The 26793-nt window shown below is 43.1% G+C and overlaps 1 protein-coding gene across 6 annotated transcripts in view; it reads left to right on the top strand.

The window, feature by feature from the left end:
* AGK (acylglycerol kinase) overlaps positions 1-26793 on the top strand; it is a 56658-nt gene that overhangs the window by 9693 nt on the left and 20172 nt on the right. For 4 of the 6 annotated variants that reach the window (XM_037878966.2, XM_037878974.2, XM_043541273.1 and 1 more), the window contains exons 3-7: positions 16800-16839; positions 22302-22381; positions 23690-23765; positions 25133-25225; positions 26087-26125. In XM_037878966.2, the coding sequence (XP_037734894.1) occupies positions 16800-16839; positions 22302-22381; positions 23690-23765; positions 25133-25225; positions 26087-26125 (328 nt within the window). The remainder of the gene's footprint in view (positions 1-16799; positions 16840-22301; positions 22382-23689; positions 23766-25132; positions 25226-26086; positions 26126-26793) is intronic. The other 2 variants (XM_043541272.1, XM_037878984.2) reach the window with 1 other exon arrangement.

Genomic DNA, 26793 nt, shown 5'->3' with positions numbered 1-26793 from the left:
AAAATCCTGTTTTAAACATGCCTCACCCACTCCCCTATTTATGTGTAGAAGGGTCTCGTGGACAGGCCAAAGAGCCACTCTCTGTGAGAGCACCTGCTTGTTTACTGTCAATTTTGACTCCACCATGCTTTTCCTGGCAAACACACTTCCTTAGGACCTGGGGAAGGGGCCTGCACCATCAAGGAAACAGTGAAACTGACTATAAACAAAGTGTGTCAAAAGCACAACACAAATAAACAGGAAAAAATAGAGGGGAGTTTAAAAAAACCCCTCTAATCTCTTTCGGTTTCAGTAATGTTGGGGATTAGTTGTAACAAAAGTAGGCACAGTATTTTCACATGGAAGTGTGATTTTTCAAGTTGATGCCCCTTTAACCTCCCTGTGTTTTAAGTTTTCCTGTCTACAGAGTGGAAATAACACTTTCCTACCTGATGTGGTTTTTGTGAAGATGATTAATTCATTTGCAAAGTGCTTTGAGTTCCTTGGGTGGAAGATGAAACATAACTGTAAAGTGTTGTTGTTATTTATCTCAAAACAGTATTTCTTGTGCTTGAAAACAAGGCTTGACATAGAGATCTTTCTGGATCTCTGTGGAGTGCTATTGCTGGGGCAGGAGACAGAGAAGCCAAAAGATGGGTGTGAATTATTTATGTGCATATTTAGTTTAATATTTTTTCCCATCCCTTGTCAGAGTGCCAGATTTTTGTGGAAAGGAAAGATGGATATTCCTAGGAGTATCTTGAGCCTGTTGGGACAGTAACCTTTAAAATACCCCTTTGCTTAAAACTTGTCTGTTTTTTTTATTATTATTATTATTATTATTACTTATTAGGCATTGTTTGTGGTTTCCTTGTTATAATCCATTCTGGCTTAGAACTGGCTTGTTTTATCTTTAGTGTGTTCTGATTTGAAGTACGTTGTTAAAAATAGAGAGCTCCAGGTCCATCTATAGGGCTGTATAAATACAATAGAAAGGAATGCTAATCTTCAGGAAACTAGCTAACCTCTCCCAGATGGACATCATATGGGAATGGTCTAATTTCCAGGATTTCCCCATAAACCTCTAGGGGCCGCTTTCCTTAGGGAGGAGGATGTGTCTTGTGGCTTCTGAGGAGCAGAGACAGGTCAGGATCCTTGTCTATAGTTATTCCTCCACTGATGGAATGTGCTGCAGGGTCTGGGCTGTCAGACTGTGGCAGCATGTTTTCATGCACCCGTGCTCCCTTGGTGACGTACTGGTTACACTGGGGAGCACTAGAGGTGCGTTTAGCCCCAAGTACCTTGTGCGCGAGGCAACACTTGAAGCGCTTAATAAACTGAGTGTAGATTATGTTGCCTGTGAGGTTTGCCGTTGTCGACATCTGAGGCTAAATTACTATGCGTGAGGTGTACTTGACTAGACTTATATCTATCCTTTTAGAAAAGATTAAAGCTTTAGTGAAGTCTTGTGCTTCTGTTTCTGGCACTGCTGGAGTGTCTGACGAAAGGGTTTACTTTAGTTGACATCAATTCATATTAGCCTTTGACATCTTGGAATTAGCTGTCTGAGGCTTTGCTTGTTCATTTGTGCTGCGGAAGGAAGGTTTTTTGTTCCCTTTGGCTTTTCCATCCTTTCCTCAAGACTTTGCAGGAAGAAGCTCATTTAGTTTTTGCCATTTCAAAGTTCATCCCTTTTTGGATTCAGATGCTGTGATCGTAGCATTCATTTGAGCTATTTAAAGTAATGACCTCTCCAGCAAATGAATGGCAAACCAGCCAAAGCCATCCTAGATTTGCTTAGGGACAGAAGAACTCTGGAGTAGCTGCTTTTGGCCAAATCCTCCCTTCAGATACATATGTGGCTCTCACTGACTTTACTGAGAGCTGCACATGTATATCTAAGGCAAGAATTTTGCACTTGATCTTCATAATTTCTCCATAGTTGCACCCCTTTCCTGTGGGAAAATTGGTTAGTGTCCTATAGTGGATGGACCCCAGAACCTACCTTTTGGGTATGAAGAAAATGCCCCTTCTGTCCTACAGCTGGTAACAGGAAAGAGAGAGTAGAGCATGGTAACTCGCCACCATGCTAATCAGATGGCAGAGGCTTGTGGTAGCTCAGTTTGAAGGTCAAAGAGCTGGTATCTTAGCCTGGCTGTGGCAGACACAATTTTTAAATGCAGCATTTGCCCCAGGGAGTGACAGTGAGTCATTGCACTAGCCTTTCACCTTCAGACACGTTAGTTCACATCCTGATTGATTTAGGTCACAAGTGAAAATGAGTTTGGCATGGGAGGTCCCATATTCTAGTGTGGTGGATGGTATCGCCTTGAGAGAGGCACTGAACTGGAATAGCTGAGGTATTGCAGGTAAAAAGTAAAATAGGCAAGAAAGATGTGAGAGATGAACGGGAAGTGGGATAATTTGTACCATACCTGACTGGGCTGTGCCTGACTATAGCCCTGGTGCTATTATTACAAAACTCTAATTTCTCATAAAATACAAATGCTTAAAAAAATCCAAGTTCTTGCATTCAGGATAGAGGCTGCTCCAGCAGCACAGGAAAAGGAAAGGTGGAATACCGTCCTGCTGCATGTGAGTATGTTTCCATTGACCTTCCCTGGAATTATGCCAGTTTACACTTGGGTTTCCTTTTGTCCTGTGTATATATTGTCTGGTGTATCATATTTAAGGATGTGCTCAAGATGCAAGGCGAAAGCTTAAGGTAAGCTTTGTGTGCATGCAGCTATGTGACAATACTGCACTTTTGTTGAAAGTCAAATAGAGGTTTACTTGAGACTTTGGTTACAAAATCAAGGTGATAGAGTTGAATTATCTTTGGAAATGGGGAGAGGACAGGATAGATAACCTCATCTGGTTATGTCACTGCATGGTAATTGGCTGGAACTACAGTAGAGTCATTTCAGAGGATCAAAGAGACTCTGTGACTTGGCTGGCCTAAGTGGTTATGATCTCTAAAATCCTAAAAGTTTGGAACCCCCTGGTGACAGATTGCTTCTTCTTACATTCTGTCTCAGCGGTTAGATGTAATGAGTTGGTATTGGAACTCTCCAAGACTGGCAACAGGGTCTGAATTGGACAACCTTGTTGGCACAGTGCACAAATCATCTCTTTGAATGTGAGCGGGTGCCTTGTCCAACCTGCTCTACAGACATACTCCACGCAATACATGAAGTCCAAACTCTGCCCCATCACTCACAAAGAAAACAACAATTTATAACATAAAAGTCAGTTCAAACTTTCTACCCAGTTTTGGCTACTTCTCAAAATACTTCTCGGCTTACACCCCAGGACCTCTCCTCCACACCTCCCGTATATCCAGGTGGCATAATGAGTCACCTGCTTAAGTGAGTTCTGCCAAATTACGTTTGCTAAACTCTTTCCTGTCACGATCGGCACCTGCTTAACAAAGTGGGTGTTTCAGGCAAATGCTGCCAGCCTGTTACAGTGATGCTTTTGATAGACTCTTGAATCATAATTGACATGGTGGGCCTTTATATTTGTTGTGTCAAAGTGGTGGGCACCGTGTATAAATATCTGTTTTAAATAAGTGATGCATTTTCACCTTCCATGTGTGGCAAACAAGGAGTTGACTTTCACCACAGAAAATATTGGCAAGGTTCACAGGGCTTTGGCTCTCATTGCCAGTAAGCTAAGTGTCATTGGTAGCGTTAATTTGATTGCTGCACTTTATGTCCCTGCCAGATGATAACTCGGTTTGTCACTTTTTTGAAGGTTCCATCCTGAGCAGCTGCTGCAGCTTTTTTGATATTAACTTCATTAAAAACATTGAGCATAAGTGCAAAGTCTGGGGAAGCTGATTCAGACTGAGCATCTGATGTTCACATCCTCCCAAAGCCAAGCTTGTAATAGAAACACTAATATTCTGGTCGTGACAAGTGGCACGGATGCTGCAGTTATATCAGGAAAAGCCAAAGGCCTCTTTGCTATAACGAACATCTTTTAGGAGCTGCTGTTGTGGTAGTTTAGTTGTTAAGTGCTGAACCTGTGCTTGGTGCTATACAAAAGACAAAGGAAGATGTAATACTCTCCTTGGGTGATTTTTGAGTAAAATATTGTCTTTGATTCTCAGTCCTGGCTGAGGAAACTCAGTACTGAAACCAGGGGGAGAGAGCACCTCTGTATGTCCAGGGTTCTGGAGGTATGAGTTAGAGGAGCCCCAAGGGATATTCTAATGTACACTGTGCTGCAGCAGCTCTCAGTGGTCTGGCATGGCAGCCCAGAATAGCTAGAGTGCAATGGACTCTGGCCACGTGTCCTTTCTTCCTGTGGCATGCCTCTGTGTTGGGGCGGAGGAAGGGGAGGATGCCATACAGCTGTTCTGCTGGGTCTGTGTCACTGGAGGTGTTTCCAGATGGCAGGTTCTAGAATCAGGGCCACTATCTTTATGTTCAACACTATGTAGCAAAAGACCAAAACTAATTTACAGAAGCAACAAATAGTATTTTCCCATATGGGTTCTTCGCATAAAATCCCCTCCTGCCCTGTCCACCCTTCCGAGGCTCTGTACACTGTGACCTTTCTTACTGGAGAATCGGGCGGGACTCTTCAAAGAGCTTCACTCTGGGCTCTGTCAATGGAGTCGGTCAATGAGGCACCCCTTCCCCTTTTTTTCTTCTCCCTTCACTTTCGCAGCGTAACCTAGCTAGGCCAGTTGTAAGCAATGTAATGGTTAATTTCGACATCAGGAAAGCAGCACTGGATAAACCAGCGAGTGCTGTACTTTACATTTGTTTTGCTGTAAGGCATAAGCTGTGTCTGTAAGCCTCGAGGGAAAGACCAGGGTAGAAGTTGCTTCATGGTTTACCTGTGGATATCACCATAGTTATAGGAAATGTCTGTGCACTCTTTCAGGCAATATGATAGATCAGTCAGCTGGTAAATATGTAACTTCTCTCTGCCTCTTTCTTCTCCTTATCAGAGTGTTACATTAACTGTTTCATTACTTTACTATCTGGTGCTGGTAAATAAAATACAGAAAGCAGTACAAAATGTCCCATATTTAACTAATCATTCTTTACTAGCTTGCATTTCAAACATCCATGGTCTGATAACCCAGTATGCACAGAGACTGAATCATGTTTTATGGACAGAAGGCTGAAATGTTACCAGTTTATCTGCTGTTTTTTGAGCAGTATGGTTCAAATTATGACAAACTTTATCTGTAGAAGCCCTCAAAAACCTATTTTTCAGAGCTTTGGTTCCACCATATGGAATGAATAAGGGCAGATGAATTATGGAGGAAAAGTACTGGTACTTCTCCGAGCGTTTTTCTTTTTTAACAGGGCGGGTAATTAACCATTGGAACAATTTACCAAGGATCCATAGGGATAGACTAAATTTTTAAAGAAATTAAAACTAGAGCACAAGATAGCAGCTATCTTGGAAGAAGTACTGGCTCATAACATCGCTCCACTTTGACCGTAGAAAATAAGGGGTAGCACCAACCATGTGGTGAAAACAATTAGGGAGGGGGATAGCTCAGTGGTTTGAGCATTGGCCTGCTAAACCCAGGGTTGTGAGTTCAATCCCTGAGGGGGCCATTTAGGGATCTGGGGCAAAAATTGGGGATTGGTCCTGCTTTGAGCAGGGGGTTGGACTCTATGATCTCCTGAGGTCCCTTCCAACTCTGATATTCTATGACTTAAATAAACATATACTGAATCTAAAAATTAACAAAGAAGGAAATGAATGAAAAACCACCAGTGGCAGCAGTTCCTGTGTTTGGAAGTGTCATGCGCATGCTCTGGTGGGGCTATTTAGCATATTCCTGACTTGACAGCTCACTGTAGACAACCTGCACCTGGAAGTTGGTATGAGCACTGCAGACTTTATGGAATATCCTGGTTTAAACTTGCAGTTTGTGTAAATTGGTCCATGGGATTATTTATGTATTACTTGCCCACATTCACCATATCTGGCCTTGAATACAAATATTAAAGAGAGCATGATGGGACGTCCTGCTTGGGGTTCCCATAGGGTGACCAGATGTTCCGATTTTATAGGGACAGTCCCGATATTTGGTGCTCTTGCTTATATAGGCACCTATTACCCCCCACATCCTGTCCCGATTTTTCACATTTGCTGTCTGGTCATCCTAGGTTCCCAGAATTGTAAGCCACTGTGTTACCCCTCTCAGCCTCAGCAAGTGAGAGCTTTGCTGTTGCTAAGCTGTGTGTCAGCTTCCTGATACACCAGCTTGTCTGCCTTGCCAACAAACTATTCAGATGGGTGACCAGATGACAAGAACAAAATATCAGGACACATGAGGGGGGGGGGCAGCACAGGCTCACCCACCCACCAGGGCCGGCTCTAGGTTTTTTGCCTCCCCAAGCAAAAAAAAAAAAAGCCGGAGTGCTGCCGAAGCAAAATATCGGGACGCAGGACAAACAACTAAATAGTGGGACCATCCCGATTTTTATCGAGACGTCTGGTCACCTTATATTCAGGACACTGACAATCCAAATCTTGCCTTGCAGGTAACAATCAGTGAACTCCAGAGTTCCCCGAGACTTCTCCTTGCAGTGTCTGGTCCTTCTCACTGGACACTCACAGAAGTTATTAAGTTTGCTGCCTCCAAAGAGACAGAACACATACCAGTTAGTTTAGCTGAAGACTCACACTTTGCTATAATACACAGCACGGAAATGGTTTTGTAATAAAACAAGAATAAGTTTATTAACAATGAACAGAAGTTTAAGTGATGGTAAGACTATAAAGACAGATATAGTTACATACAAAACATGCTTTCTAGTGACTAAAACTCAATTTCAGCAAGTTATCTTTGTCCTTTTGTGCAGTTTATGCACCGCAGATGTGATTGTTAAATGGTCTTCTCCCCAGCTCCTTTAGCTGGATGGCTTTGTTTACCTTGTATGTAAATGAACTTCCATTGTCCTCTGCGTGTAACCAAGCTGGTCAGACAGATAAATATATGTTCCTTTGTCTAGGGCAGGCTGGGTTTTATGCTCTGCCTCCCAAACACATTTTAAGAACATATTTCCCGTGCACATGTAACTCCTTACATGCTAACCATACATACATCACACAATATATTAATCACCAGTGTGTCCCTGGCTTTCATAATATACCTTACTCAATATTGTATATATTCAGTTGATTCAGTTGCTTGTTTTATGGGGTTCAGGCCTTCTGTTCCCCCTGTAGGGTGTCTGAACCCTGATTGTCACACATGAATGTTCAAATAATATGGCCTTAAAAACTAGACCATACGCATCTGTTGACAAAGAACTCCCTATCTGTTAATAAGGTACTGTCTTCTCCTGAGTTGAAAATTGGTTTGGATGGATTCATCTTGCTCTATAGCCTCAAATCCATCAAACCCAGGCTTTGGTGGATCACAAGAGACAGTGAATTTTAAAGTAGAGGTTCTCCACCAATAATGGACTGCTGCCTCACTCTAGGAGGCCAGCATTGGGTATGAACAACAAGAGCATGCCATCTGATAACTGCTGTAGGACATAGGGGAGAATAGGTATTGGAGATAGCCTAGTCCAAACCATAATTTGGTTACTGATCTGAGCCCAGAAGGTTGAAGATGGGGCTGAAGTATCTAATCAGTGGTGCAGTATGGACTTACTGGGCTGTATTAATAACTTCATGGTTTGCTATTTGGAATTAGCCGTGAGGGTTCTGTTACCCTGGCACTCAGTAAGGAAAATGTAGGGAAATATTTGACGTGCAATCCATTTGAGAGCTGGAATTGCTTTAACTATTATTCCATAGTAAAATTACTGCAATTAGTCACAAATCTGTCACTTCTGGAAGTAATGTTCCTGTTTTTTAATACAAATGATTTATTTCTTTAGTTTTAAAGAGTAAACATTAGGTTAAAGGAATGCTGCTGTCTCTGAGAAAAACTTTGATTAATATTCCAATTAGGCACTATTTGGAGGATATATTATATGCTTTCTCTCTTGTTTTAGTCTTCCTTTTGTCTTTTTGTTATTACTAAGGGTATTTCCATGGCTTTTGTGTTGCTAAGTCAATTTATTTGTTCCCCTAATTTATTCCTCACCTGAAATCACCATTCCTCTGCTTTTGTGGCATCACGATTGTCTGCTACAGTAACCAGTGGTGATGTAACAAAGAGCAGACTATCTGATTCCGAGTGAGGGAAACAGCCCAAGATTGTGAAATTGTATCAATCAATGGTCCTGTTTTAATCCAAATTTCTTTAACAAGGTGTCATGTTCTGTCGTGCAACCTAGACCAGTAGTAGGTTGTGTCACTGTCACCATCTGTCCTGTAGCCCTAGGTGCCTTAAAAGGCTGTGCTGCTATAGCTCCCTGTCTGGACGCTTTCAACCAGCAGACAAGCATGCTGCTGTCTGAGTGTCTCTGTGGTGTGCAGGCCTGGTTCAGCCCTCTGATACCAGCAGCCTGCCTACAACGCAACCACCCCAGCCTGGCTTCCAGCAGCCTCAGTTATGACTTGCTGAGTGACCCCAGCACACCCCCAGTCCTGAATTTCCCCTGAACTGTCTACTCTGAATGCTCAGCACTCTCCTGGAGCATTCAGAGGAGTGATAAGGTCCATTGCTCCTTCAAAGAGACAAACGCACAGCGGTTTGTTGGTTTAGCTGGAGTTAACAATTGCTTTGGTTCAAACACAGAACTGGGTTGGTTAGGACTAAAAGTTAAAGAAGTTTATTAAGAAGAAGAGAGTGGTTCTAAGTGAATTCAAGTTCAAGGGATAAAGACAAAAAATGGTTACAAGAAAATAAAAGTAAAATACATTTTCCAGTGGCCAAGACTTAACTCAACGCAAGGCTTTGGAGCTGTGCTCCGGCTCCGCTCCAGCTCCAGGCAAAAATCTACAGCTCCACTGCTCTGGAGCTGCTCCGCGCTCCAGCTCCGGACTCTGCTCCAAAGCCCTGACTCAACGAGCTACAGCCTTGGTTCAAGTTAGATTTCTTACTAGTCTTTTTCTTCCCAGCCATGGCTGACTTTCAGTCAGGACCTTCCTCAAAAGTGAAAAGTTGCTATTTTCTCTTGTAGGTGAAAGATCTTTGCCTAAGCAGGTTTCTCACCTATGTTCAGTTTCCAGAGACTTCTTGGTTGAAGGACCCATATTTCTTAACTTGCAAGAACTCTCGTCCCTTTGTCTGTCCGTTGATGAAATGCCAAGATGGTGTCTTCTCTCTCCTTGTGTCTTCCCAAACTCGCTGGTTTGTCCCCAGATTCATGATCAATTCATGCTATTCTTCCCTGCCTCCGGACATCCCATCCCCCTGCTGATTCATACGTAAATGGGGCTTCCGTTGTTTTTGGTCACACTGCTTAATTTAATTGGACACAGGTAAATGGCTGCCCTTTCTCCAGTCTTTGAGAGAACCTATTTCACCCTGTGTTTGGTCACAGATGTTACTTAATGATATTATGCTTTATCCATATTTCTTCACATAGTGTTAATACGTATATTTCACAATGATATTAATCACCAGTATGTCATGAACTTTCATAAAAGATCTTACTTGACACACTTTTATAATACAGTAATATTGTATTCCATCAGTTGATTCAGGTACTTATCACTGCAGGTTCAGACTCTCCCAAGATGTTATCTCCCCAGCTTCCTAGGTTGATGGCTTTGCTTAGCTTTTAAGTAAATGTGCCTTCATTGTCTCTGCCTGATGACGACCAGCAAATAGAGGCCTTTGTCTTGCCAAACACATTTTAAGAACATAATTCTAGCATATGCATAACTCTTTGTACACACCTGTACATACATGACACAAGAATATTAACGATCAGTAAGTTGTTAGTTGTCCCACAATATGTTACATGCCACCTTTTTGGGTATATATCATGACAACAGGGTGATATGTATAGTAAGTATGTCAGGCCTGACAAGAGTTGCTGACACAGTTCAGGGACTCCAGAAGTGGGCTGCCCTGTCGTCCAGGTGCTTTTTCCCTTGCTGCCCCCAGTCCCATCCAGTCAGTATTTGTTTTGGTATTATTTTCAATTTATTATACACTCACTACAGATTTTAAATTTTTACTGTGCTAGAGATTTTTTTGTGTTGACAATGACTTATGCTTCAAAAATTTTCAAGGGAATGCTGGGGATGCTTTTGGTGCTCGGAAGAAAGGCATGGGAGGTGGTTTTGTATCTAGGAGGCAGTTGGGGCTTTTGGTACTGTGGAAGGCAATACATCGTCTCCCCTTCTTTTGGGTAAGGGCAGAAGTGACTACTTCAGGAGACGGGGGTTTGAATTCTTTTTTTTCTTTGAGGAGTGTCCCTGTGGTGCTCCAATTTATGTGTCTCGGCACCGTGCGCTTCTAGCCAGATACTTGTGGTAGTAGTGTCCCGGCTGGCTGCGCATGCTTGGCAGCCGTCTCTCACCGCTCCAAGCGGCTATCCCATGAGCGCAGCCAACCGCCACCCAGTTCCTTCTCTACCGCCCTTGGTTTTGGTCGGAATGACAGCAGCGCCCTTATCTACTCTCATATTTCTTTAATCTCTGCCCTTTTCTCATGTCTGTTAATTTTCCTCATTGTTTATCTCTGTTCATTTTTCTTTTAGTTTTCATATTTAAAAAGGAAAAAAAAAATCCCAATTTTCTTCCTGCCTCAGGCGGGCAGTCGCTGAAGAAGCATTAGACTGGGACTGTTACCATTCTTCATTCAGCTAGCTTCTCAGACATGCCTGGCTCTTCCAGGTTTCAAGCACTGTCTGACCTGCAGACTCTCAATACCAGTGACAGACGGCCACTTACAGTGAGTCCGTTGTCTGGGGGAGACACACACTACCCAAAAGTGTCTCCACTGCCAGAAACTCACAGCATGGACAAGAAAGGTCAGGGACCGCCAATTGAAACTTTTAATGATTGAGAGATCCCTCGGACCCCGAGTCCAGGACACCAACAGCACCCAGAGCACCGGACCATGAGGCACCGGGACCATCCAGTACCGAGACGTCCTGAGGAGCGAAAGACCCTGTGCAGTCTCATTCTCACAGCAGCAAAACTGAGCCTCTTAGCTCGGCACCAAGGGAACAGAAACCTCCGGCACAGAGCAGCACTGTGGCACCACGTGCTACAACAATAAAATATGACAAGTCTGCAGCACTGACAACGCTCCCTCTGGTTCCCAGCCTGAGCTTGCCTGCACTTGGCACTGAGTCTCCCAGTCCCGCAACAGTTTGTCAGCCATGTGGACGTACTCATTGCTTCCACCCCGGGATCTCCGCTCTTTGGCACCGATGGCATCCGGCCATGTCAGGGCCAAGCTTTATCACCACACCTCTGGCTCGGCCCCTCCTCTCTCCAGTGATGAAGAGGAGGAACTCGAGACAGGAGTGGGCACATCTCACCACCCCATTCCTAAACCTGAGCCCACTTGGCCACAGGGCGTGGGTTGGCAACCCCCACCATGGGTGCCCCCTCCCATGGCCTTCCCACCGCAGTGGGCATACCGGGACCCATGGGCCTTATACAGAGCCCAAAACACCCAGCCATTCAATCCACCTAGGTCCAGGACACAGGGATCACCTCCGCCATCTGCTCTAGCTTCCCCAGAACTGCTGGAAGAGGAAGCTGAAGAATCTGTGGCAGGCTGAAGGGTGACACCCTCCCACCTACCCACATCCTGACTTTGTCTCCAGACGAAATAATAATGCTGCCTTCCCCCACATTGGGAGATGACTTCAAATCCTTTCAGGATTTGTTTAAAAGAGTAGCTGATTCATTAGACATCTCACTGGCTAAGTCACCGGAGACTCAACATAAGCTGACAGATATATTGCAAGCTGCTCCATCAGATAAGATAGCACTGCCCATTAATGCTGCCGTCCTGGACCCAGCAAAAACCATATGGCAGACTCCAGCCATGGGCCCCCCCTTCTTGTGAGCGATCTGACAAGAAGTACTATGTGCTGGCTAAAAGAGCTGAGCTTTTGTTTACCCGCCCTACTCCAAACTCATTGGTGGTAGAGGCAGTTAATCAAAAGGGGAAGAAACATCAAACCAAAGCCACCCCCTATGATAAAGATTGGAAACACCTAGCCCTCTTTGGCAGGAAAGCCTATTCATCGGAGACCCTCCAGTTTTACATAGCAAACTAATGTGTTACTGGCCAAGTACCCAAATAACATTGTTTCTCAGATGTCCTCTTTTATTGAGCAAATCCCAGCTGACAAAAAAGAGCAATATAAAGCTGATATAGCAGAAGGTTTCCTCATCACCAGAACTGCCCTGCAGGCTTCTCTGGATTCTGCTGACCCGGCAGCCCACTCCATTGCCACATCCATTGTAATGTGGAGGGCTTCATGGCTCTATCTCTCCGGCTTCCCCAGGGAAGTTCAGGCGACAGTAGAGGACTTACATTTTGAGGGGCAAAAATTGTTTGCAGAGAGCACGGACATCTCCTTATGCACCATGAAGGACTCCTGTGTGACACCAAAGACCAGTGATTCTCAAACGTTTGTACTGGTGACCCCTTTCACATAGCAAGCCTCTGAGTGCGACCCCCCCCCCTTATAAATTAAAAACACTTTTTAATATATTTAACACTATTATAAATGCTGGTGGCAAAGCGGGATTTGGGGTGGAGGCTGACAGCTCCTGACCCCCCACAGAATAACCTCACGACCCCCAGTTTGAGAATCCCTGCTAAAGACACTTGGAATCTATATCCCTGCGAACAAAAATAAACAGGGCAGATTCCACGTCCAACGATTCCTGCCCCATACACTCAGCCTGAACGACAGTATGATCAACGCTGCAAACAGCACCAGACGAGATGCCGTCAGACTCAGGAGCAGTTGTTAGCGTCTCAGCCATCCACTTCTAGGCAAACATTTTGAAGTGTTGTTCGAGGACATGAGAGCCCAACATTCTCCAATTCCAGTCACCTCTAATTTCCAGCCCATTTGAGGACCGCCTTAAACCCTTTTACCCAGTCTGGAGAACCATCGCCACTGACAAGTGGGTTCTGGAAATTATACAGAAGGGCTATTCCATCCCTTTCTTTCCATTCCACTTACTCACCTCCCTTCCCCGCCCCTCTTCAGGGACCCAGCTCATGAGTACCTGTTACAGCAGGAAATACACCATCTCCTGCAATTGCATGCTGTGGAACCAGTACTGGTTCAGCACAGGGGTTGGGGCTTCTACTCACATTACTTTCTCACTTCAAAGAAAACAGATGGATGGAGGCCCATTCTTGTCTTATGCAAACTGAACAAGTTCATGAGAACACAGCGCTTCAAGATGGTAACCCTAGCAACCATAAATCCGACATTGGAGAAAGGAGATTGGCTCTCGGCCCTCGACCTATAAGACGCTTACTTTCATGTCGTTATCCACCCAGCGTCCAGGAGATTCCTACGGTTCACTTTGGGCAGCCAACACTACCAGTACAAGGTACTTCCCTTGGGCCTTTCTGCGGCTCCAAGGGTTTTTTCCAAAGTACTGGCCATTGCAGCAGCACATCTTCGCAAGCAGAGTGTGACCATATTCCCCTATCTAGACAACTGCCTGCTAAAAGCACCAACATACGACGAGGCAGTTCACACCACTCACACCACTTTAACCCTGTTTACAAACTTAGGGTTACAAACCACCCTAGAGAAATCCACCTTGACCCCAACCCAACAACTGGACTTTATAGGGGTACACCTTGACTGTGTCACAGCATCAGCACAGCTACCCCAACCACGGTTTCTTGCCTTAAAAAAGCTAATCACAATGGTAAGACAGCCCACAAACGTCCGCCAGAACATACCTACAACTTCTCGACACATGCCAGCTACCACGTTTGTCATGAAACATGCCAGGCTATATATAAGATGTCTACAAACATGTCTATGCACTGTATACATTCCTCAGGCACTCGATCAACAGACAGCTTACAGTGCCCAGCAGAGTGAAAGACTCGCTCGCATGGTGGACAAAACAAACAAATATCTGCTCAGATGTTCCCTTCCAAAGGGAAACCTCCTCAGTCACTATCGCCACAGATGCCTCTCTGGTAGGATGGGGGGCACACTTGGCTGACAACACCATCCAGGGCTGATGGTCCCCAGAGGAGTCAAATCTTCACATAAATCTACTGGAGCTCTGAGCAGTTCAAAACGCCTGCCATTGCTTTCTCCCCCTGATCCGCAACACAACTGTGCAGATTGTCATGGACAATTTGGCGACTATGTTTTATATAAATCACCAAGGAGGGGCCTGATTTTACCTGCTCTGCACAGATGTAGTCTGCCTCTGGCAATGCCTGTGGCATCTGCAACAACGTACACCTCACGGCATCCTACCTACCTGGAAACCAGAAAGTCACAGCAGACAACCTCAGCAGGAACTTCTCATGGACGCATGAGTGGGAACTAGACCCACAAATTCTGCAAACTGTATTGACCTTTTTGCCACAACCCACAATGCCAAATGCCCACAATACTGTTCCCGAGTGGGACTGGGACACAGCTCCCTCAGCGACGCCTTCCTTAACAAATGGGAGACCCTGCTCCTGTACGCCTTCTCTCCCTCCCCCCCCCCCCCCCCCATGTTGAGTCGTGTCCTACACAAGATCAGACAATACAAATCCAGAGTCATCTTGATTGCACCAACATGGCCCAGACAGACATGGTTCCCATACCTGGCCCAGATGGCTGTCAGATCACGAACCCTACCCCTCTTGCCTCACCTACTGACACAGGATACAGGACACCTCCATCACCCCACCATTCCAACGCTTTGTTTCAAGGCATGGCTAATCCAAGGATGACAGAATTTGAAACATGCTGCTCCAAGGAGGTCCAAGACATTCTGCTTAATGGCCGACGTCTCTCCACACGAAAAACATTACGCACACAAGTGGAAAAGATTCTCCATCTGGTGCCGAAACAAGCACATCATTCCACAATCGGCCCTGTTACCCACTATCCTTGATTACATATTGACGCTCAAAAAATCGGGCCTCTCAACTAGCTCCCTTAGAGTGAATTTATCAGCCATCACTACCTTTGACGACAAGGTGGATGGACTCATGGTCTTCACCCATCCACTAACTAAGCGCTTTCTCAAGGGTATAGAGAACACTTTAAGGGACCTGACCCCTATGTGGGACCTCAACCTTGTTCTCCGTGCCCACGTGGGCAAACCCTTTGAACTGCTAGTGACCTGCTCGTTCCTACACTTCTCCATGAAGGTTGCCTTTTTAGTAGCTATCATATGAGTATGAAGGGTGGGAGAGTTGGGTGCCCTTATGGCACACCCACCTTATACCACATTCCTCAAGGACAGAGTCGTCCTATGCCCACACCCAAAATCCATACCCAAGGTCACCTCCCTCTTCCATCTCAACAAACCCATTTACTTACCTGTATTCTTCCCCAAGACACACATCAACATCAGGGAGGATTCCCTTCACACACTAGACATCCGCAGAGCGCTGGCATTCTATATAGCGAGAACAAAAACATTCAGAAAATCGTCCTGGCTATTCGTATCCACAACAGAACAATCTAAAGGCCAAATCATTTCCAAGCAGAGACTTTCTAAATGGATCTCTAATTGTATCCAACTATGTTACCAAAATTACAATTTGCAAGCTCCTTCTGGACTTTGCACACACTCCACTAGAGCTATGTCCACATCCATAGCCTTTCTCAAACATGTACTCATCACGGATATTTGTAAAGCAGCTACCTGGGCATTGCCCCATACTTTCACCAAACATTATGCCCTGGAACAGCAGTCAGCTGCAGATGCTCACTTTGGTCTATCGGTGCGCTCCACCGTACATATATCAACTCCGAAGCCCCTCCTCTCCACTGAGGGGTACTGCTCTTCAGTCACCTAAAGTGGAGCACCCACGGGGACACTCATCAAAGAAGAAAAGAAGGTTACTCACCTTGTGCAGTAACTGAGGTTCTTCGAGATGATTGTCTGTGGTTGCTCCACTACCCACCTTCCTTCCCTCTGGAGGAGGAACTGGGTGGCGGTTGTCTGTGCTCGTAGGGTAGCCGCTTGGAGTGGCCAACCAGGGCACTGTTACCACAAGTCTCTGACTAGAAGTGCAGGGTGCCAAGACACCTAAAGTGGAGCACACACAGGGACAATCATCTTGAAGAACCTCAGTTACTGCACAAGGTGAGTAACCTTCTCTTCCCCAGCCAAGCAAATTTTATTATTAGCTAATTGACCCACTACACCTTGGCCCATTATCCACCACATTTACTAGTGGCAAATCAGTACATTTACTCTAGAATTTCTGCTGAAATGATCAGTAGTGAAATAGTACTGATACACTACAAGACTTCATTGTTACACCTCTGTGTATATGTATTGTGAATGTGTATTGTTACATACACTAAAGTGTATGGGGTAACTTATGTCTCTCTGAGTTATTGTTTCAGGCTGTCTACAGACTCAGGCAGATATCAGTTGCTGCATTAGTTTAAGTTCAGTTCACAATCTGAAGGTTTTATTCACAGCCATAATAGCTAGAGATTTAGGGCCTTGTAAATTACTATACCTGGAGCCCTGGTCTTTAGTAATGAAATAAATAACTAAATATATAATGTACATGCTATATATGTGTATATATAAAAGCAAAATTACTCTTTTGCAGAATGTTTTCCATATGGCGTTAAGCAGGTCTTTAAAGGTCTCAGCCTGATATTTTACTGGGTGTCAAAGCAGTAGAAAGAGGGCAGATGCATATGTTTTGAAAAAACTAACCACTTCTGCATTAGCTCCTTAAGCTTATATTATGTAACGTCCATTTTCTCCTTTCTTTTTTCTGATAGTGATAACCTGCTAAGGAGAGCTGCATGCCAGGAAGCCCAGGTAATACCATTTAATGTGATACAATTAGGTTAAAATCCCCATCTTATCTCACTTGTGCAGGACTCCTGAGATTCTCCCAGCAGGTCTCATCTACGTGACAAACCTAACAGAGATGCTGGCTGTAGTTTTTTTTTTTTATTTTATTTATTTTTTTTTTGCGACAAGCCATAGCCTAAATGAGGCCCCCTTCTTTCAACGGGCTGGTGTACCTAATTGGTTATTATGGCACTGAATTACAGGTACAACGTGGTTGCATCATTAAGGTAGTTCTTGGTACTATTCAGTTTGCAAAGTCCTTCAGTTACGGAGATTTAATTATTCCATCTGTCTGCAAAGTGATGGTGAAGAGGAAATGGATCGACAGGACTGGAGTCTGAAATTTTATATATACCCTAGAGCAGGTATGGCAGAAGCCATGCAAGCTGCTTTATGCTAATCTTGACCGAGAGAGATTATCTATGGGGCTGATGGGGTAGTTCAGTATACTTGCCCATTCAATCCTGTGTGTGTCTACCAAGTTTTCTAATGAGGGTATCAGTTGTGGTGGCTGATTTTGTAATATTCCTACTTGTCCACGAGGAAGTGAACTGAGACCGTCAACTTATTTCACATAGGTCACCGAGGAGAATATTAGCTTCTAGTGAAAGTCTGCGTGGTTGTGCTTTGGGAGCATTGGCCTCACGGCTTTCTCTTTACACATCTACTTCTGCCATCTAGGATCTGTAAGGCCAACTAACTAAGGGCAGACTTCTTACTGTAGTGTTCCTGCAACGGAAGCCTGCTCTTACCAAATATTCTTTCATTGGCGTGGGTGCTGTCTACCAGGGACTGGGCCACTGCACACTCCATTCTTATTCCACTGTTGACACAGTAGATATTGCAAGAGTCTTACTGCCTCCTTGCCCGTGCCAGCCAAAACTTGTTCTGATCATGCTTCCCGTGCCAGAACCTTGACAGGGGCCCTTGTAGGACTCTGAACCATTGCCCGTCACTGTAGTATTGGCCTGCCAAGAGGTGTGGGTGTAAATTATTTTTCTCCTCAGACACCTTCACCCAAGATAACTGCTCAATAGTGAGGCCCATAGAGAAACCCCAATGTAGACTAAGTGCTGCGAGGAAGAGCGTTCTCAACAGCATGACCCAGGCTGTGCAGCTTCTCGCTGGAAGAGAGTCTGTGGACCCCAAGCCTGATCAAAGTATAAGAGAACCTTTTCAATATCCAACCTTTCCCCACGAACCCTACTCACAATAAATCAATGTATTTCCCCACATTTGTACATTCAAATTCTCCACTAATTCTGATAGAAAACATCAGTTGCTCTAAACTCTTATGCTTTCTCTGGTCTTGTTCAGTTTGGATAACAAAGTGATAAGTGCCTTATATGTACCTCCAATAAATAGCTGTTAATACCTCACTACCTGAAAGATGCTGCCAGATTGGAGGGAGTTCACGGAAGAGTAAAGACGAATAAAGGGTTTGAGGGATTGATTTGATTTATAAGGAAAGTGTCGGCTAAATATGAAATTAAAGAATTAGAGTTAATTTCAGTTTGGTTAGGGAAGTGTGCGGGCATTGTAAAGAAAGGGCCTGACTAGCAAGTAGAAGGAATGCCTTGAAAACAGTGAGTTATAAGGCAAGAAGGAGTAAAGTAGGGAGGATGTCTCGTTCAAAGAATAACTAATGAGACAAGGGGAAGTGTCTAAAAAGAAGGCCTCTGTCCAGTAGGAGTGACTAAAGATGGTTTTTAATAAAACAAATGAGAATCTGTCTTAAAATGAGCCACCGTGGCCCTTCCCACCCCACACACCAGGGTTAAAGCCTCTCTGAATCCAGGTGCAATGGGAAAACAGTTGGGCAGCAAGAAGGAGGAGAGGAAAGGCCTTGGGAAGAAAGGAGGTTGTCAATTTTATCTGGATTAAGACTGGAAAGAAGGGTGAAACTGTTTCAATTTGGTTTTTTGGTGAAGTTGGTACTTGGCAATGACATCACTTGTTTGTTAAAGGATATAAAAAGTAAACTCGTAAAGGGTTCATTGCTAATAACTACCTGGTCACGTCGGAACTGACCAATATGAGTCTCAGCACCCCTGGGTTTAGCCCATTGGTAAGTGTCTTGATCAAATACTTATAAATGTTTTGTTGCTGTTTGGATGTAGTAAATTGTCTATTATTTAGGCTTTTTAGGCATGTTTAGAGCAATTGTATAATATTTGGCCTTTGGGTTTAATAAAAGAATTTATGGTTAAATTAGTGTTTGGTGGTTTCCCATATTAATATTTATAATTTCAAATATTATTGATAATTCCAGCAGAAAGCTTAAAAGACCTAAATGTGCATAGTGTCAGAAGGATGTCATTGCAAAGAGGGAGAGTTGCTTTGAGTGGAACAAGGAGCTAGAACAGGGGTTCTCAAACCGGGGGTCGGGACCTCTCAGGGGTCGCGAGGTTATTACATGGGGGGGTCACAAGTTGTCAGCTTCCACCCCAAGCCCCGCTTTGCCTCCAGCATTTATAATGGTGTTAAATATATAAAAAAGTGTTTTTAATTTACAAGGGGGGTCGCACTCAGAGGCTTACTATGTGAAAGGGGTCACCGGTACAAAAGTTTGAGAACCACTGAGGTAGAACTACCCTAGAAGTAATGGATTTGAAATTAAGGAAAGCTAAATTTTCCTGTGTATTGGGAAAGTCATAAAGGTGGGATATGTTAGATTATGGATTAGTCTCATAAATGAAAGGGTGGAAACACCATCTCTTGAGACACTTGAAAACTCTAGTGGATAAAGCGCAGGAGACTATCCTGCAGGGAACTGTCCTGCATTGGAAGGGTGATAGACTAAGTGGATGAGTAGTTCTTTTCAATCTCTAATTTCCATAAATGCATTTATCAACAAAATGGTGATGCTGAGTGTGACATAAAAACATATATTGAAACAGCAGCAAGAGCTGATCCTCAGGGCAAGAGTAATGTTTAATTGTTTGCAAAATGCCATGCGGGCTTCTGGTGCCATTTAAATAATAAAAATCCAAGGAAGACAGACTAAAAGACCCATTCTGGTGAAAGAATAATACAAGAGATGCTAATTTTTAAAATATCAATTCTTCATTGAATTAAGCATATTGCAAGTCCTATGCATACAGATTTCAGGAAGGAGCAAGCTGTGTGCTAAAGTGACCAGTACATCTACATTTCAAGTAAAGACTCCATCAAGGTATGGTGATTTGAACATTCATCACCTTGTAATGTCATATGTCCATCTAAAATTCTACTTCACAGGACCCACCACACCATTTAAAACTTTTGACAACTCCTTCTTGTGAAGAAGTTAGCTGTCATTGACCTGCAAATATATGCTTGTTTGCAAATGTGATCTGATTGGTTGACATTGTTCTGAATCTTACTCTTGTTGGACCTCTGAGGACGTTAAGGAACTTTCTGTTTTGTCACATTGCTCTTCAGCTGCTCCCTCTGTGAAATAGGGATTATAATACACCTTAAAGTGGTGCAGTAATATTTGTGAAGCGTATTTGTATGAAAGGTGAAGAGTAAAAGAGTTCTGCTGTTGGTAGGTAACATGAAAGAGAAACTGACCTTCTCAAATGTTGTCTTAAAATATATTATTACATTATTTTAAAATATGCTCCTGTGTTGTTTTCGTGATGCTGGACTCTTCAACCGTTTTTTAAAACTCTTCTGTTTATTATTTTTAATTTCCCCTTTTTAAAACAGGCATTTGCTACAGAAATACCCCCAATATATCACATAAAGAAATGATTGTCATTAGTCATAAATCATACGAGTGACAGGTTGTTTGTGTAGAACAAGTAAATATATCACATTTCCCCCAGAGTGAATAATTAATTGTTTTTAACAGCTGTAACATGCCAGGGCATTATTGATGAAGGCCCTCATTTTCCCTGATTTTCCTTAAAGAATTGTAATAAAATTTAATCAGTGGCTTTTCCCAGATGTTTTTCAATAAAACTTAAGAACTGATGGTTTGATTTCCGCCCCCTTCCTTTTCCCCCAACAACCACTTTCATACACCCTTTTCCTTTCCGTGTTTTTCCAATTGCTTTATTATAATAGGTATATCTCCTGATTATTATTATCTCACAGAGCTGGAAGGGACCTTGAAAGGTCATTGAGTCCAGTCCCCTGCCTTCACAGCAGGACCAAGTACCATCCCTTATTTTTGCCCCAGAACTCTAAATGGCCCCCTCAAGGATTGAGCTCACAACCCTGGGTTTAGCAGGCCAATGCTCAAACCACTGAGCTATCCCTCAGTGGGTTTTTTTAATTGTATAATTTTTTTCTTAGCTCGGGTTCCCATAGTAAAGATGATGATTGGAGTTAATTACTATTTTGAACAGCTAATCACTAAAATATGAGATTTTTTTTATATAGTGGCCACCTTGTTCAGCATCACAAAATGCTTTGACGAGGTTCCCAGGTAAAAGGAGTCAAGGACCATTTTTTTGTTCTTTGTACAGTACCTAGCACAATGGGGCCCTGGTCCATGACTGGGGCTTCTAGGTGCTACTTCAATGCAAATAATAAGTAATACTAATAATAAAGGCTGTAAGGGTTTGGTATGGGAGTGATGATGCCTTCCCGTGAGCCAGGAGGGAGTTTTACAGAGGTGCAACAGCACAAGTGAAAGCACAATCTTCCCTTGCCCACCCCCACAATGAAGAATTGTGGGAAGGGGACAGAAAGGTGGCCAGGAGTGAGCAGATGGTATGAGAGGCTGAGTGAAGTAAGTCCATGAAGAGCTCTGAGAACCAAGGGGGCTATTTAGAATTGGGGACAGAGGTGGGATAGGAATCCACTGATGGAATCTGAAAACACAGGCCTGGGAAGGTGCTGCTCTCTGTGAGAGCAAGTAGTCTGGTTGCAGCGTTCCTTCCCCCTTTAAATGAAAGCTTAGAAAATATGAATTTAAGGAGAATGTACAAGACGGAGTACCAATAGCCTAGTAAGTGATTACATCCTTAGTAAGGTTTTCAGCAGAAATGGGGTCAAAGCAAGGGCAAATTCTGGCCATGCTGTGGAGGTGGTGGTAGGTAGACACTCAAGGAATATGTTGGAGGGAAAAGAAGTTTAGGATCAAGAATAACTCCCAAGATTTCTGTCTGTGGCCGAAAAATTTAGTTCTGAAATAAAGAAGAATGGTAATGGGAGTCAGAGACTTGAGAGACAAAGAGGATTTTTTTTGCTCAGGAGGACTTCAGCCTTTGAAATGCGCTGTGTCACTGGAACACGGAATCACGAAGAAGAGGAATAGTAGGCTCTGCTAAGATGAGAAGCTATGTGGTAGGCCTGATAGGGAAGACATTTGTATGCAGTGTAGGGTGAGGGGATGATGATGATGATGTTTGTTATGCATTATTTAAAACTGTAGTGACAGGTGACTTAGAAGAGAAACTCCCTGTTTCCTCCTTTTTTTTCTTCTTATTTAGGTGTTTGGCAACCAGCTGATTCCTTCCAACATGCAGGTGAAGAAAGCAACAGTTTTCCTCAACCCAGCAGCTTGCAAAGGGTAAAGTTCCCCTTACATTCCGTTCCCCAAATCCCACGCACCCCTTCTTTATACTTCTAAACTGCCCTTCATTGTGAAGGTCAGCCATCCTGTTGGGCTTACGTGTGCCTCCACTCCACTCAAAGCTGGTATTATCTAGCTCTTACTTAGGTTAGTTGCACCAAAAATGTTGGATCAAGATATAGAAGTTAAAGAAAATGTTGTTTATGTTAAAAGAATGGATCCCAAATCATTTTAAGCTTCCTCCATTGTTGGTTTTCTTGTTTCCTGCTTTTGGGCCATCAGTATTCCCTTCCTGCAAGTGACCTTGATTTCCACCCCAGCAACAATAGTAACCAGTAATAATAGGGTCTTCCACATTTGTGATGGTCAGAGGTAACCAATGATCCTGTTGCATGGAAGCCAGCCATTGGGGAAGGGGTTCTGTCCAGTACCATGGGGCTGAGCATGGTATACACGCTTAAATAAGACACCGAGCTGGATTTCTAGAAGATGCCAACGGTTGTCTTGAAAATTGTATTGGTAAAAATGGTCTGTGGCAATGCATGTGTATATCTCGACTGATTGGCTTTACTCCCTGTCTCATCTCTGGAGGGGTTCAGTGAATAATAATAAAGGACCATTAAGTTACCTGTCCTGGAAGTACTTTGTCTCACATGTTTTGTTCTATGGCGATGGGGTGGAATTGTGACAAACCACTCATCTTTGAAAAATGTACAGTGTCCATAATTTAAAGCCTCCGTTTTCTATTCCCTGGGCTCTGCTCCTTGCAAGTAATGTATAATTAATGGCTTGGTTATTTTATTATGCAGTTCCAGGCATAAAATGCATGTGAGCTTTACCAAAATAAGGTCAGGTAAAGTTTTTGTTTTTAAACTTACTAAATAATATATAGAAGAAGTAACTTTAAAAATATTTCCCCTTTAAAACTAGAATTTGCTTCCTTCATGACTTTAAGGCATGGTGCTCCATAGCACATTAATTGTGTAATAAATAATAAATTACTCTTTCAAGCTCTTGTTTTGATTATTACTAATTATTTTTGGAACATGTTTAAAACAACTCCTTTGCCTTTATAAAGACTGCATAAAAAAGCTGACATAATTCATACACAAAATTCATACATTTGGACCAAAACAAAACCCACCTCTTCTGACTGACTTTTGACAGACAGGCTGAAAGACTTGTACCACAGAACATGTACTCTTTTTTTTTTTTTTGTTGGATTTTCTTTGCTTTGAATTTTCACCACCTCCCTCCTCCTCTTCCTCCTCAATGATTAAATGATTTCCCCCTTACTTTCTCCAGAAAAGCAAGAAACCTTTTTGAAAAGAATGCCGCCCCAATTTTACATTTATCTGGCTTGGATATAACCATAGTTAAGGTAAGACCTGATCTGTTACATTAACCTGTGTGTTATGCTGAGACCTTGGACTGATGCTGAGTTTTTAAACTTCCCAATTAATTTAAAGACTGTTTGAATGCTTTTTAATTTTCAGTAGGGTTGACTGAGGGTAAGTGTACATGTGTGTGGGTGTGAGTGGCAACCCTTCTATAACTGATATTTGAGAGGAGACTCTCCCAAATATTTGAGTGTCAGATGGTAATACAGCCACACAGTCCACGCGGTCCTTGGAGTTACCAGTTCTGCCTCAACATGTAAAATTGATGTGAGAAAGTTTTGCGATCCAGCTGAGAGCTGCAGATTAATTAAAAATAATCTTGCATACCTTAATAGCTCGCCCCAAATGAAATGTTCTGCTCTCCTGAGGGAATGCTGAACTACAAAGGGGTGTGAATTTGCAAAGAGCCTTCACTGGGAAGAAAAAGAAAAACAAACGTGAAGGGTTCCTGCTGTTTCTGAAGAATCCTTGAGACTGATATATTTGCTGTTTAGTATGCATTACACACTGGCAATAAAAACTGCTCTTTGGAAGATATGTGTACTCTTATGAATGTATCTTTCTGTCTTATAGCCTTATTGATGAGGTTGTGTTATTTCCATGATAAACCCCCTATTTTTATTGGTGTTTGTTCTACTAAAAAATACAGTGTCAGACCAAGAGGAAATTCTATTTATTGTATTTATTTTACAAGTCTCTTGTCAAACTGCAACTGTGCTGCTTTAGATTTCACAAGTTAAGCAGAATGTGACTGCGCCAGTACTTAGATGAGAGACCACTACAAAAAACTGAGGTGCTGCAGGAAGAAAAGTTTGTGGTTCAGAAGGTGGCATTGTACCCTCTTGTGGTTTAGTAGGGGGCATTGTACCTTCAACACTGAACCACTTCCCCAGCATGTTTAGAGGCATTATTCTTCTGGATGTGCTGCCTTTTTTGGAGCAGACAAAACTACAGTCCTTACCACTCATGACCGTTAAAAGATCCTGTGATATTTTCTTTTGCAAGAACAAGAGTCACAATCCAGGTGTTTGTGTTCAGTTCTTTTTAGACTACATGCAGTCAATCTTAATTCTCCATGCAGTTTCAGTGGAATACAACTGTGTTCCAAATACATCTGTCTTGGGTTCACTGCGGCATGTGAGCTGCTTCAACAAGTAGTGCTATTAAACAGGGGACTTGTTTCACTCCTCAGTGAAGTGATTTCTGTGCATGTAATGTAATAAGTGTATGGTGTTTTGACCCGACCAATAATAGAGCAAATCATATGTATCCAAGACTTCTCTGTGGACATGCAGCCGTAGGCATGGTAAACTGAGTTTCTGACCATTGGTCTCTGTTGGTATCTCAGACAGATTACGAAGGACAAGCAAAAAAGCTGCTGGAATTGATGGAAAATACGGACCTGATCATTATTGCAGGAGGGGATGGAACTGTACAGGAGGTACCGCAGGAGCTTTCTCCTGGCTTGTATATAAAAAGTCACAATACCATATTGGGGATAGAAAGATGGAGGGTTGTGTAACATAGTTGCAGAATGCTATTGTTCTTGTATGAGACATGTTCATTCCAAAACATGCTGTGGATTAGTTTTGACAGTGAAACCACTTGAGAGTTACTGTGCAATAAAGAAATCAGAAAATGCTTTCCCAAGCAACTGATGTTCATAGTAGCATAACTCAAACTCTGTGAAAGAACACACCCACCTATGCATGCACATCCCATCACTTTGGGGTTAAAACTAATCTGCAGATATTCCACACACAAACCAGAAAGTTGTAATGACTGAAAACTGGGGTTCATAGCCCTGCGTGAGGGATGCATGCTTTGTCCAGGGTGAAAGGATGTAGACAAAGAATGTTTAAACAGTTACAAAGGATTCAAAATAGAGTGGTGTTTGTGTGCAGTAATTTCATATTATATGGGTGATTCACCATTGGAACAAATTACCAAGGGAAGTAGTGGATTCTCCATGCCTTTCTGGAAGATACGTTTTAGATTTCCTCATGTGTTAAGAGCACACTGAGTGCCATCATAAAACATGCCCAAGCATCTGGTTCTGTTACATCTTTGAAGTCAGCATATGCATTTAATCAGTGATTGTACATTCAAACCCCTGCCATTCTCTATGGTGGGTACAGAAAATGTACCCCTTTCTGTGTAAGAAACTACAGCTCCTTCCATAAAACATTGGAGGCCTCATAAAAGTGCATCTATTCTGAACAGCAAATGTCTGCATTTCATAGGTTTCTACTGTAAACTGCACAAAAGAATCCAAAAGCCAAATATTTCCACTATCTTTCAGGTCATAACCGGACTCCTCCGCAGAGCAGATGAGGTGAGGGTGTGTGTTTGTTTTTTATTTATTTTAATTTATATCTGAGGGGCACTCCCAAGCATCCAGTTGAGCCTCTTGGTCCAGGTGGACTCCTGCAGATAATCCAAGGCCAGCTTGCTGTTTAATGAGTCAGCCGTGCTAGTATCCTGCAGTTTTGTGCACTTCCTTTCTCTCTCTCCCTTTTTCAACGAGTGGAATGGCTCCCAGCCCAAACTGTTGGGGGCTTCCAGTTACAGAGCAAGGAATGTGCAGAAGCCAGACACAAAATTTTCAAAGGCCTGTGGCCCAATTGTGTCTAGTTTTTTGTTTGGCAATAGAGCTGTAGAAAAAACTACAAGTGATTTTCTGTATTTGCAACCTATAACTGAATTCAGTCTGGCTGTGCTCCTACTCCTTTTATGCTCACTTAACGTCCGTATTCAAGCCGTGAATTTCTACAGACATAAATGGTTGCAGAAAGCTAATTTTAATGGCTCATGCTAGAATATTCACGCTGGAAGCGATGATATGTTTTACCAGGGATGGGACACTGCTTATTAACAAAGCAGGGGAGCAGTGCTCCCAAAACCTCTTGGCAGAACTCTGGCAAAAAGGCAATGAAATAATCCAGACAAGGATCTGATGATCCTCTTGGCAATTGGAATTGTGGCTGCTTACACAATTACTTTGTCTGA

Source organism: Chelonia mydas, chromosome 1 (genome assembly GCF_015237465.2).
Source record: "Chelonia mydas isolate rCheMyd1 chromosome 1, rCheMyd1.pri.v2, whole genome shotgun sequence".
NCBI classification, from domain to species: Eukaryota; Metazoa; Chordata; order Testudines; family Cheloniidae; genus Chelonia; species Chelonia mydas.
Note: the sequence above shows the minus strand (reverse complement) of the source record. Positions and strands in the feature narration are given on the sequence as shown.